The sequence below is a fragment of the Pinus tabuliformis genome, chromosome 3_2, assembly GCF_031772625.1.
Source record: "Pinus tabuliformis cultivar Carrire ecotype Pingquan chromosome 3_2, CPIR1, whole genome shotgun sequence".
Classification (NCBI taxonomy): domain Eukaryota; kingdom Viridiplantae; phylum Streptophyta; class Pinopsida; order Pinales; family Pinaceae; genus Pinus; species Pinus tabuliformis.
This window is the reverse complement of record NC_142302.1, coordinates 1094138539-1094152971: the sequence shown is the minus strand read 5'-3', so window position 1 is coordinate 1094152971 and position 14433 is coordinate 1094138539. Positions and strand designations below refer to the sequence as shown.

Sequence of the window (14433 nt, the reverse complement as noted above, 5' to 3'; positions counted from 1 at the left end):
TCCTGCTTATCGGGCTCTACAGGAGCATTATTGTAGTCTATAGGAGTAGGAACACCGTCTACAGGAGGCTTTCTACAGGAAGGCCAAAGAGCAGCTCTACAGAGGAAAAATTCGGAATTTTTGTCAAATTCGAGCTTGAAAAGAGGTAGGCTTAGAAACCCACTCTGCATGTGATATATCTATACAAGGTGGTGGATTAGAAGCAAAGTATTGGGTTGAAAAAAAAGGAAAGAGAACTCAAAAGTCTGCCTGTGTTTTCTTGAATTCCATACAGTCTCTCCATTTTCTTCTCTGCACTCAAAAATATGTTTTTTTTCCCTTTCCTGTATTCTCCTATAAAAAAAAGGGATGCAACCATAGAAACCAAGCCTGTGAAAAAACGAAGTTGCAAGTCTGTTTACTCTGTGAAAAAAAAAACACTATTTTATATTCTCTGTTCTGTCAAAATATTGAGTTCCTCCAAAAGCCGAGAAGTAAATTTAGGTTGAAAATAGTTTGAAGGGAGGGAAAAATTGCAAATTGATGTTGTGAAAAAAGAAGAACATGAGAAATTCCCTCTCTGGTTTCAGAAAGACAAACATCAGCTATTCCTCTATTTCCAGTTTTGAAAGTTGTTGCCTTCTTCCTCACCTGAGCATTTTTAGAAGTCACTAAACACCATGCTAGGAGGTTTTATGAGAAATGAGCCTTTGAACTCCAACAAATTGCATGAGCACCCAGAAGTGGTGGCCCTCTTCACCAGGGCAAACTGGATGTCTTTCTTTGAGAGAATTCATGGATATGATGAGGAGGTGACCGAGGAATTTCTAATGTCCTTAAGACCCCATTCGAAAACACATGCTACAGTTAGTTTCAGGGGTCTGACCCTAGAGCTTACACCAGAATTTATCAGCAGAATCACAGGTCTTCCACTTGGGCTCCCCTAGAGCAAAGAAGAAAAACCATTAGGACAAGTTGCTAAAAAGACATTTTTTCAGCTTGATGAACATCCTGTAGAGGATAAGAATGGGGTCAGAAGGACAAGTTTACCTCATCCATGGGGTGAGGTCAGCTACCAGATCATGAAATATATCTCTTGTGAAGGAAGGTTCAGTATAGTTTATGGTTATCACTTTAGATTATTGCATGAATTAAGATATGGAATGGACTTACCTGCAGCTAGTAGAGGATAAGAATGGGGTCAGAAGGACAAGTTTACCTCATCCATGGGGTGAGGTCAGCTACCAGATCATGAAATATATCTCTTGTGAAGGAAGGTTCAGTATAGTTTATGGTTATCACTTCAGATTATTGCATGAATTAAGATATGGAATGGACTTACCTGCAGCTAGAAAACTCAGTCTGCCATATTTTCTCCTCCAGTATTTGATAGAGTGTGGCACCAAATTGAATGCAGGGGTTCCAGACCAACTGGCCCACCATGGGCTCATCAAATTGTTGGTAGAGGATGCCCTACACACATACACCATCCCTATAGCCTAGGAAATTTTCAGGAACATGTCCAGAGAAGATGACATCAAAACTCTTACTGATGACCTTAGCCCATCTGGCAGTGAAGAGGAGGAGCAGATAGAGGAACTTGGAAAGGAAATTCATGAGGAAGCACAAAATATTCAAATAAAAGAAGAAAAAGAGGAAAAACAGAAAGAAGAAGAGAAACCAGAAAAAACCACAGTTGAACCTAAGGCAGAAAAGAAAACAACATCAAAAGTAGAGAAGAGGAAGAGGACAAAAGCTGAGAAGAACAAGCCCAAGAAAGCTCAGAAAAAGACTGCCATAGGAAAGGCAGAGACTTAGCAAGAAAAGGAGAAGACACCACTAGAGACAATAGAAACAAAAACAGAAACAATAGACACAGGAAAAACTGCAGAGGATGAAGAAAAATAACAACAAGAAGTGTCTCCTGAGACACTAGCAAGGGAAGCAGTAGCTGTCCTTGCTGCATTGAGCACTCCAGCTAAGCAAAAGGGGAAAAGAAAAAGACAGACATCTATGTATTTCAAAGCCCGGAGGAGCACCAGAATTAAGGTAGGCAAGCCACAACCACCATCAAAAGAACCCATTATCATTGAGGATGCACCTACTGTGACAAGAGAGGAATCTCCCTCCAAAATATCTATCACCTACGAGAGAGGGAGTCCTAAGACCTCCACCTGGAAGGAAAGGATCAAATTGATGGACTCTAAAGCAGTCCTACAGGAGGCACAAACCTCTCTACAGGAGACACTAGCCAAGCTCAAAGAAACTGAAAAATTGGAAAAGAAGGCAGAAGAATAGTCCCAAGAGGAAGGTAAGGCCAAAGAAATACCTGAGCCAAGCCCTCAGCCTAATTTAGGCTCCTATTACAATCTTCTAGAAGGTGGAAAGATCATCCCACAAAAATTCGCAGTGCCTCTTTTCTTTGAACTAGAAAAGGAACAAGTCAAGACCCACACCTGGATGTAGATTGCCAAATCTAAAGGGGTCAAAGATATAGGGCACATGGAAAATAGGTTGAGAGAGATGAGCAGAGAATTGGGCATGGTAAGGCACATAGAGAGCATTAGAAGAGCTCAACTATAGGAAGAAAATGAACTATTGAAAAAGCAACTACAGGAAAGGGGACCTCAAGGAGGAGATAAGCTACCAATTTTGGAAAGACATCAACAAAAAGAGGGACCCCAGGCAGATAGTGAAGCAACAGAGAAACAGTAGCAAGAATAAGAACTATAGATAGATAGTGAGACACTGATGAAATAGCAGCAAGAAAAATAACCTCAGGCAGCAACTGAAGTGTTGATTTTGAAAAGACAGTTGCAGGAAAAGGAAGCCCAGATGGCCTGCATGGCCAGTTGGTCAATGGAGGCATTATAGTGTAGACAACCAGCTAGACCATATGCACTATATCTCAAATATCGGTGGCTCCAATTCCAGATTAACACATTGGCCCAGAGGGGCACAACACCATTTCAAGATTATGGCCGATTTATGCATTTATGTGATAATAGTTCAGCCGAGGATAAAGCCAAGCTAGCAAAATTTTACCTTCACAACATGGCACTTCCTGACATGAATTTATGGGATCCAAATGTTGCATTGGGAGACCTACAACTCATGGCTATGGCTTCTTGGTTGAACCATGAAGAAAAGAGGGCAGTGGAAATTTAGAAAATCATGGCAAAGGAGCTAAGTGAGCCCCTGATGATAAGGGCAGAACCAAAAAAACCATTGGATCCCATTTATGCCCACTAACACCTAGCAACCAATCTTCAAGTTCTTCCTGACTATGTTGACAAGCAAGCACATGCTATTGCTCATTTTGAAGATATGGAGAGATTATTTGGCAATGACTGCCTTCATGCCTGCATGAGAAGGTGGAATACATTGTCACATAGCCTAAGGATCAGGGAGTATCACTCCCCAACCAGAATGAGGGAAGCTATGAGGAGAGTGCCCCTATATAAACAATCAATGCAAAACTTGAAAGCCAACTGGATTGGTCTTAAATTCAATCCTCCACTACTGCTAGGACTGTTGGAAGGAGTTAAGGAGGAGGAAGAACAGAAACAATGGGAGGAAGTGGACAGGAAAGTAGGTTTCCATGACAGAGAGGAAGACATCACATCAGAGGCTTGGGATGTCAAGGAATCTATTAGAGCTATTAAAGATGAAGAACTAGATTAGTTGCTCAGAGGATGAGCAACCCATTCAGCAGGGGGTGATGATGAGCCCCAGAAATGGGTAACTATATGGGCTCATTCTGCCTATTATTTTCATTTAATCCACCATTCTCAATAGTTTTGTGCATGTTTTTGAATATATTTATGTCAATAGAGTGAATGGGGATAGTCACTTTGCCATGTAGTCTAATGAGTGTTTATTGCAGATTTTTTGGACAATTTTGGACAAGGACCAGGAATTTATGAGAAAAATGGCAGCCAAACTCGAGGAAACAGGGATGAGGACTTGTAGGAGGGGTGTCTCCTTCATTAATGACCCCTTCCTCAAATTCTCCATCAGCAGCTCGGAGTACAAAGGCCCACATTGATGATTCCAAGGGGCAGCCGAGCAAGTCAAGTAGGGCTATTGTTATCTTCAGTTCTAGACAGCTGAGTTCCTTAAGTTTAGGAGGACTGTTGGGAGTCCCCACTTGTATAAATAAGAAGGCTTCAAGCCTCAGTAGGTTAGCCATTTCTTATTATATTTTCGCACTTTTGTGCAGCATTGTACTCAGCTCATTTTCGAGCTCTTTTTGAAGACAATTTTGTGATGTAACTGCTATTTTTTGATAAATGAAGATGAACCAAGTTTTGAACCAGCACTGATCTTTTCTAGAGGGCTGAAGCTCTTGGGTTAGGGCCCAACCCAAGCTGCCCAACACCTCCTTTGTGTATTTATATGCTTTTGCTTTCATGCATGAGATAATTTCTGTTGTTTAGGTTCATTTTGCTTCATTAGATTAGGTTGCTTTTGATGGTTAGAATAGTTGTTTTTGCTTCAAGTTGCTTAAGTAGTTTGTTGCAGTGACAGAAAAAGATCCAAAAAGGTCAACAACAGGTCTTGATCTCCTTTCTCCCTCCTTGGGACTATGATTTGAGGTCAAGGCACTATTGCTACCACCAAAAACACAGTTTTTGCTCTCCCAATGCAACTGCTAGTGTGATATTTCGAGTTGGAGAAGTTGACATTAGTTTAGATTCACATGCTTAGATCATTTCCTATTTATTTACCATGGTTTTCTTGCATGCTTTCCTGTTCATAAGATATTGTTCAACATTTCTCTGGTTTTAGGTCAGAAATTAGGTTAAGTTAGACAAAACTCTGTTTTTTCATTCTTGCTATGGTCAGTTTTGCTAAGTGAATGTGCAGATCTATTGTAGGACATCTCAGCTCACTATCCCTCCTTCAAACAGCCAGCACCAACTTGCTTCTCCAAAATTTCCCACTCATTCGCCACATTTCGCCAATCTGCCCTAATTTCTGCATTTTTTTCACAAAGTTGTTTTCTTGACCTTTGAACAAATCCAACCATCTCATTCATCCCTGATCTTCCTTGACAAGTTCTAGACCCCTCAACACCTTCATCCAGCCTTCATTTCCCTTTTTCCATCAATTTTCCACCTTCAAACCTCCAAAAACCACTTTCGGCCTCCTCCTATAGATCCTCCTGTAGAACCTCCTGTAGATCCCCTGCAGCCTCCTGTAGAATTTCCTGTGAGTGCTTTTTCGAGATCTGATCGCATTTGAAGTCTCTAGAAGGGTACTAGGGGCTTCTTAGGACCCCTCCACACCTTCCTCACCTTCTGCAAAAGCCAACTCCATCTCCTTTTGCCACCAAACCTCTGCACAACCACAACCAGTTAAAACACAAGCATAATAATTCCATGTAAAAGTGCTCAAAAGTACAAAAAGATGATTTATTCTCATTTTTCTTTAGAAGTAGCTTGAATAAATGCAATTTTCCTTTTCAGTAGTCAATGGCACCCATTTCAGTAGTTTCCATCTTTTTTCTTGCAAAAGTAGGGTTAGTGGGTAAACTAGGGTTTGCTAGGGTTTGCGTTTCATTTCAGTTTTCCTTCTCTTTCTGCAAGTAGAATAGCCTCTGTAGAGTTAGCTTTCTTTCATCACAGTTAAAAGCTTCTTCTGAGAACTCATAGAAGTTGGCTAAAGCTCCTAGCGAACTTGCGCCAACTGATCAAGTGACAGCCTACAGTAAGAGCTAGTACTTGTGCATACAACACCGTTGCTTCCAAGTTTGTTACGAACTACCGGGTTGATAAAAGTAAAGTAGGGAGCCCCAGGAGTTGCAACATTATCGCTGCAATACTGGAGCTCACCAAACTTCTAGGTTTAATTTTCTTGTTTAAACATACATCTTCTTAACCTCAAAATGGTATATTATGTTCTTGATCAATACTTGTAATGAAGAAGTTATGTCAAGTTAAGTTATGAAATTTCATTAAGCTTGAGAATAAATAAAATCCAAACAAATATGTGTAATGGATGGAGATTTCATGAAAAGAGATGAGTACTAAAAAGAGATGCATATTTTGTAAAAGTTGTAGAAATAATCTTCCCCACATTACTAAAAAACTATGACATTGATCCCTGATGTTATCATTAATACAAAGGATGCAAGACTTAACATGTGAGGAAGAGGAAGTAGTTATAGTTGTAAATAATGTTATCTTATCTATGATCATTCTCTTTGTAAAGAGGGTTTAGAAGAGGTTACGCATAATATTTACTAACATCATTTTTAAGGATTTTAACTTACTTTTGATAAATATCTTTTTGTATAAATGATAATATCTTTATGAAAGGGACATACAAGAGAATTCAATCATTGATCTTGATGAAGAGAAAATAAGCTTAACATAAAAATGTTGTCCAAAAAGAACCTCAATCTCCTTGTAAACATGGTTTAAAAGAGATTAGGTAGAATTTTTACCAACATCATTTTCAAGGATCTTAACTTGTCTTTGATGAATATCTTTTTGTAAAAAATAATTTTTAAGGATCTTAACTTGTCTTTGATGGATCTCTTTTTGTACAAAATAATTTTCAAGGATCTTAACTTGTCTTTGATGAATCTCCTTTTGTATGAATGATAAATATATTTATGAAAGAGAAATACAAAAAAAATTCAATCATTGATCTTGATGAAGAGAATAAAAACTTAACATAAAAATGTTGTCCAAAAAGAGCCTTCCTTCACCGATCATGTCATAGTGATATTAACTACACTATAAAGAAACCATAAAAATCCATATGGTGACAAGTACATGAGCAAAGTTCAGGTTGTCATTTGGAAGCCATCAAGTATCACTAAATTCATGATTTAAGGCCTAAGAAGGGAGTGATTAACGTGGTAACTAGTGAGTGGTGTGTAATATGTGACTCCATCTTACTTCTATTTTGGATACTAGTTGCATTTAATCTACTTCCTCATCATACTTTGAGTTAGCAGCATTTCACTGAGAAAAAACATATTGTATCCCTAACACAACTCAAGCCCATACTTATTATATTTATCAGTTATTGAATAATGTAAATTAGTAATCAGCTAGTATGTTATTTGTGTATACTTAGATTTATTTTTATTATTGTGTTGAGAGGTACTTTGCAACCTGGTATGGAAGAAATGTTGTAATGTCTTATTATGTTATGTAAACATTTTGACCCCTGAAATTACATAAAAATAAAATAAAATTAAAAATGAAAATAAAATAAAATTATTTGTAATGTCTTATTATGTTATGTAAACATTTTGACTCGTGAAATTACATAAAAATTAAAATTAAATTAAAAATAAAAACAAAATAAAATTATTAACTATAATTATTAATAATTAATAATTAAACTAGTTTAGATCTATATTAACTCCCGATATATCAAGAGCCAAGAGGGATAAAATCTCTTAAAGTGCAAAATTTTTCTCAAGTTTTGCACTAAAAAAAGACTTACACCTAGGGAGATTTGATCCCTCTATATACTTGATAAATCTGGAGTTAAAATAGATCTAAATTAGTATAATTAATGATGCTTAATAAATCTGAAAATAAAATAAATCTAAACTAATATAACCAATGAATAAATAATATTAATTATGATCAAAATAATTAAAAAAATTATATTAAAAACAAAAAATACATCATATATACCTATACAATAAATTTTTCATTTTATTTCTAAATTTAATAATGCCTCGCTATTACTCACGTTAATGAGTCATCATTAATTTAGTGGTGAAATATTAATTGCATATGTCAGTGAGTCACCATTAAGGAAGTGGAGAGGTGTTAAGAGTTATATTTAGGAAATCCACCTTATTGTGAACATGGTCAAATGTGGTTTACTCATGGAATTGTAATTTCAATTTTTAAGAATTGATTAATTTTTGGCCTTTCAAAATAATGGGGAGGGCAACTAAAACTTCCCAGAATTAGTTTTCTTTTCGCTTCCTAAAAGAATAGGAATAATAATCATTTTCTTTTGGTTTTTAAAAGTATTTAAAAAATAATCACAATTTTAATTAATTTGGACAAAAGTTATTTTAGATCAATATAATTGAAATATTAAATATTAAAATATTATATAATTTGATTGCAATAATTTAAGTTGTTAAATATTAATTTAAAATTACAGTGTTGATACAATAATAAAAACTAAAAAAATTAATTCATGAAAACTTTTCAACTTTGTAAATATGTTTTTTTTCTAACATTTAAGAATTGTATTTGCATTTTAATTTTTTTATGGAATGGTGAGTTATCCATTTAACAAGTTTAGGAATTTTTGTATTCAAGCTTCTGTGATTCATAATAAATTAAGTAAAGTCTTTCGGTAGAAATCACATAAAAGAAATTTTTGGCGGACAAGTTTCAAACCAACAAGTGTGTTTCATTTAGAAGTATGATTGCTACTATTTATAGTAATTTTTAATTTTTGAATTTATACTTTTAAAAATATATATATTTAGAAGACATTTACAAGTGTGATTGCTAGAAAAAATAAGTTTGTAATTTTATATTTTTGAATTTACATTTTTATTATAAAAGTGAATTTAAAGTTATCAAAAATAGTTATTGCATTATAGTTGATAATAATCATGATAATTAATTTTTACAAAGAATTATATAATCCACATGACTTTAAAAATATAAGAGATTAATCAAATAAATTTAGCATTTTATTTTTATGCTTAAAAAAAAGTGAGAGAAGCATTTCGAGATCACAATATAATTTTGCTGACTTAAAAAGTCAAGAAAGTTAGTAGTGAAAAATATTTTAAAAATTAGATCGATTGTGAGTATACAATGGACTATCTAAGAGAAAGTTCTTATTTTCAACTCTCTTAGGAACCCACAAGTCACAAACTCTTTCATCTCCTTGCTTTTTGGAAATTAACCAATGCCAAGTTTCACTATGAAGCTCATGAGAATTAGTTTTAATCTTGGCAATGTTCATTTTCTTATTAACACTTGCCAAGACATAGAGATAATTTGGGCATCCTTATGCCATCCTTGCTTGAATTGAAGGTGGGGGCTTTAGTTAGAGTTAAAGTAATTTTATGAAACTTATTTGCATCAATGTTGTATATCTTCTTCTTATACATAAAATACTTAGCCATAGCCATGTTTTCAATGGGGGAAATGTTTGCTTCAATCACAAGGATAGGGTAGGGAGTATTTCCTTTAATCTCGAGGTTGTAGGTTATACAGTGCTTTTAGATCTATTCAATTTTCGTTCATAACTCTTTGGATATACTCTAACCCCAAACCTCAATACAGGTTTAAATTGGAGACTTTTAGTGTGTGAAACTAAGGCTCGAGATCAAACTTAGTGATTGTCACTGTAACACTAAGAATATATTCGACAACTCATAAGCCAAATATACTAGGAATTTATGATTTAACAAGAGTTGTAACACCAATAATATATCAATATCTCACAACTTGTAAGCCAAATATATCATGAATTTATGACTTAGCAAGAGTAGAGACTCCACGATGGTGGGGTCTTACTTCTTGAACCTTATCACAATTGGCCAAGATATCTCCCCATAAAAGGTAAAAATATTGCCCCATAAAATTTGAAACCAAGTAAAAAGAATAACATCCCATTGTACTAATTACACAATCCCCTACACAAAAATTAAAAAAATTCCAAATCTTAACCAGTTTAAACCACTTTGTTGGAAATGTAACTCCTACCTCCACTCACTAAAGAGGGCCGTTCCTATTTCGTATCCTATAGCATAGGAAATGCCCCCTGACATGGACCGATATAACACCATATAACAGGCGGCGCTTTTTTTCTCTCATCACCGCCCGAAGTGTTATATGATGTTATATCCCCATGTCAGAGAACATTTACTATACTAAAGGATACGAAATAGGAACTTTAGTATACGAAATAGGAACTTCCACCAAAGAGGTTCATGTCAGTTGATGATCAGTGAAGTTCTCATTTTTTTTCTTTTGAATGTCAACACCTACCACCAAAATTTCCTAAAATCAAGCCATAAATGATTTGTAGGGACGCATTTTCAACGCCGAATTTCTTCCGCCGTATATTCGCCCGGCCGGGAGATCGTAGCCACTACTGGGCTACGTCGTAATGCAAATTCAAGCCGTCAGATTTGGAATCCAATGGGCGACAGCGAGCTACTAGATTGTTCTGCTGACACAGAACAGCATCCAGTAGAACAATCATGTCGAACCTACCAGACTACCTCAGTTTTCCAATATAGTCTTGTGAAGGAACAACATCGCCACTCAGTAATTTGGAGTTAAAGGAATTCGAATCGCAGCGGGTCGAGTTCGAATTGTGCTGGGTAGTTTTTTTTTTTAATGGCTTAATTTTCAGTCCTAGTATCCCTGTTCTTCAGCATACTGATAAATTTATAGCTCAGATTCCCTCTGATATCTATCTATTTCTTGCTACTTCGGGAGTCTTCTTTAATTTTTGTTAATGTTGAGGAATTGAAGCGTGCAGGATCTTGCAAAGAGGTCGAGATGTGTAAGCGATATCCTACAGTAAGCGAAGAATACCAGAAATCCGTGGAGAAATGCAAGAGGAAGCTTCGCGGCCTCATTGCAGAGAAGAAATGCGCTCCGATCATGCTCCGTCTCGCGTGAGTTTTGTTAAGCAATCAATCTTGTAAAGCTTTTGTTTCAATGACTCTGTTTTGGATCGAAGTTAAAGATCCTGTAAATTTGCTTCAGATGGCACTCTGCTGGAACTTATGATGTTAAGACCAAGACGGGAGGGCCTTTCGGAACCATTAGGCACCCGGATGAGATCGCACACGATGCCAATAGCGGTCTTGACATTGCGATCAGGCTGCTGGAACCCATCAAGGAGCAGTTTCCTATGATTTCATACGCCGATTTCTATCAGGTACGTTTCAGGCACTGAATCTTGTTTTTCTTGGGGTTTTGGCAGTTAGGGTTTGGGGTTTGTGTGGGGTTTGCGGGGCATTGATAAATTTGGTCTGCTGAACTGCAGCTCGCTGGTGTCGTGGCTGTTGAAATTACAGGAGGGCCGGACATCCCTTTCCATCCAGGAAGACCAGTAAGAACCGGCCATAAAACTCCATCCATGTTAATGGAAATTGTGTGTGCTGTTAACAAGCTGATAGTGGTCTAGGTTTTGGCGTGTATTTTGTAAATATTCCATTATGATGCTATGATAAATTTGAATGTGTTCCCTTCTTCTGTTGTGCAGGATAAAACTGAGCCTCCAGAGGAGGGCCGTTTACCTGATGCCACTAAAGGTATGATCAGTGCCATCGTTTTATATATCAATGAATTTATAACTACCGCCTATCCATCTTAACCCCGGAGTGATGGGAAGAGGTTATCAAATTCTTCAGGTGGCAATTTAAATGTTTTTGCTTCTGCTTGGTATGCTTGAATATAGTCTTTAAAGGTACTAACAGGTCTATTATGACTATGCCACCAAAGGTACGATCAGTACCCGGGTATTATATATCAATTAATTTATTACTAACGCCAATCCATCTTATCCCCAGAGTGATGGGAAGAGGTTATCAAATTCTTCAGGTGGTGATTTCAATATTTTTGCCTCTGCTTGGTATACTTGAATATGGAAGGTATTGTGACTGAATTTATAACTACCACTGATGCATCTTGGACCCAGACCTATGGGAAGAGGTTATCAAATTCGTGGAGGCATAAATTTCAATGTTGTTGCAATTACTTGGTATGCTTAAATACTATTTAGCAGGTTGCTTGTTAGGAAACATGAATACATTCATGATTGGTTGCAGTATAAAGTTCCTAATATGCCATGATTTTATGTCATCGGGTATTCACATAGGTAATGGTTTATCTATTAACATAATGGTTGATTGGGTGTGAACTTGATACTCTTGCTTTCTCAAATTTTCCTTCCTTACTCTTACGTGACATCTTAGAATTGTTTCTGTGACTGACATCTTTGCTCTCCTCTGTCTCTCGATTCCTTTTTAGTTATCTCTTGTCACCTCTCTGCACATAACAGATTTGCAATTAGGATATGTTTCCAGAGCAAATAGCATCTTGAAATTGTTTCCAGGGATATGAAATCTTCTCCTCTATTGCTCTCCCCTGTTACGTATGTGTGCACATCTGGAATTAGGATACCGTGTCTCCATAGCAAATGGTCTTTAAGTTTGTGCTGATAGCATTCTGGAAACATCCTTGGTATAGTTAAATAGCTTTTTAAGTCCTTGAGGTTTGTGGGTATGCAAATATTGATATAGTTACCTCTGGCCAAAATAATATATGTCAATAGCAATCTCAATGTTCTTGAGCTGCTTTGCATTTTAGAAGACTACTTAGGAAACATCGATATTGCTATCTCTTGCTAAGATGATATGTGTCAGTACTAAGTAGCAGTCGTGTTTTTGGGAATTCACTATACAATTTAAGCTGTTGCGTGTATGAAAACGTCCATAATCTTGGATGATGGTAAAGTTTTATACAGCCTTAAGGGGTCTTGGTTGGATAGGAAAGTAACATGTTTAGCTACTTGGTGCCTATTGCAAGTCCTACCTTCGCAGATACCAGTCATCCACGTAGGGCATCCTAGTCAAATGGATCTTCAAAGAGTGTTCAAAGCTGATTATAGTCCATCGTAAATTCTCCAGCTACAACCCATTTGAAGAATTGGGCTTTGGCTTCTTAGTCAAATGGACTTTCAGAGAGTGTTCAATGCTTTGACTACAGTTCATAGTAAATTCTTCAGCTGCAGTCCAATGTAAATTCTTCCAGATGGAAGAGGGGCTTGGTTGCTCTACAGAAACATATTGTCCAAAAAATCAATGATATAGCTACCTCTTGCTATATCTGCACTATATGTGCCAGTGCCTGATCTTACACTCCACTATGAATTTGTGCCTGTATCTCATGCTGAGTGTTGACAACTTAATCTGAGTGTCAGGTTAGTCTTCTTAGATCTCCTTGGGTTGTACGATGGGCCTGTATTGAATTTATCTTTTCGAATTGTGCTTGCAGGGGTTGATCATTTGAGGGATGTGTTTGGTCACATGGGCCTAAGTGACAAGGATATTGTGGCGCTTTCTGGTGGCCACACCTTGGGTAGATGTCACAAGGAGCGATCTGGCTTTGAGGGTGCATGGACGTCTAATCCTCTGATATTTGACAATTCCTATTTCAAGGAACTTCTTAGTGGAGAGAAGGAAGGTTTGCTTCAGCTTCCTTCCGATAAGGCATTGTTGGAGGATCCGAGCTTCCGATCCTATGTGGAGAAGTACGCAGCGGTATGTGCTAGTAGCCAACATTGTGTTTGGAAATTCAATTTCAAAGTACTCATTGCCAGTTTTCTTTTCTGGAAAATGAAAAACCATATGATAAATCATAGCCATTTTGAGTAAGTTTGGCATTAGCGATTATATGCTTTGAATCCTTGATCCTGTCTCGTTATGGGTATGTGACAATCTCGTTGGAATAACTCAACTGTTTGTAAACAGGATGAGGATGCCTTTTTTGCTGATTATGCGGAAGCTCACTTGAAGCTCTCTGAACTGGGGTAGGTTAACATTATTCATTTTTTCTTTTTTATAACCAATGCTTTCTTGTCAAGTCCAACGTGGTCTTCATGTAGTAAATTCTGCATCTCTTACATTTCAGGTTTGCAGAGGAGGAGTAAACGCCGAGTCATGGAAGTGCATACGCTGTGTAAAACGCAAAACATATGATGCTACCTGCAGAATGGCATCTCTAGAAGAGCCATAAGAGTTGATGTTGTGTAAAACATATCCTAATAGCAGTGTCAGAAATAGCCTCTCGCAGTATGCATTCTGTTCAGTTCAGTTTATTTCTATTTTGAGTATGCCTTGCTGTTGTTGGTTAGAGTCTTGACAGAGTTGATGAGAGAGTGCTCTGATTCCATTGCCTCGTGCTCTCTCGTCTCTGCTTGTGTTGGTTCTGTCTACGTCATTATTGCACTATATGTCAGGAGACTCAATAAAAGGTAAATAAGATGATTCATGTGTATAGTTTATAATAACGTACTTGGCTGTTGGAATTAATGTATTTATGTGACTCCTACCAGTCAATTTTATTTTCAAGATACTCCATTTTCCATTTTGTACTTGATTTTATTAATATGCCTTTCCTTTCTGGCAGTTTGTTTTTCCTTTTTTCCACCCAAGTGCAGATGGGGAATTGAAATTGATTAGGGACTTTTTAAGTCCATGTTTTTGTGATTGCAGATTGCAGTGACAGTCGTTAGGTGTTTTTGCAATTTTGAATTACAATTTTGACTAAGGGGAAATGGGGAAGTGAAATTGATTAGGGAGTTTAAGTTCATGTTTTTGTGATTGCAGATTGCAGTGACAGTAGTTAGCTGTTTTTGAAATTTTGAATTACAATTTTGACTAAGAGGGGAAATTGAAATTGATTAGGGAGTTTAAGTCCATGC

The 14433-nt window shown here is 36.8% G+C and overlaps 1 protein-coding gene across 1 annotated transcript; it reads left to right on the top strand.

Moving 5' to 3' along the window:
• Window positions 1–10034: 10034 nt before the first annotated feature.
• On the top strand, window positions 10035–14103 carry LOC149184486 (L-ascorbate peroxidase 2, cytosolic). Its single transcript, XM_089417523.1, has 8 exons — window positions 10035–10318; window positions 10480–10618; window positions 10710–10884; window positions 10993–11058; window positions 11212–11260; window positions 13005–13270; window positions 13481–13539; window positions 13641–14103. Exons 2-8 carry the CDS (start codon window positions 10500–10502, stop codon window positions 13657–13659), a joined length of 753 nt encoding a protein of 250 aa, XP_089273649.1. The 5' UTR covers window positions 10035–10318; window positions 10480–10499; the 3' UTR covers window positions 13660–14103.
• Window positions 14104–14433: the final 330 nt, after the last annotated feature.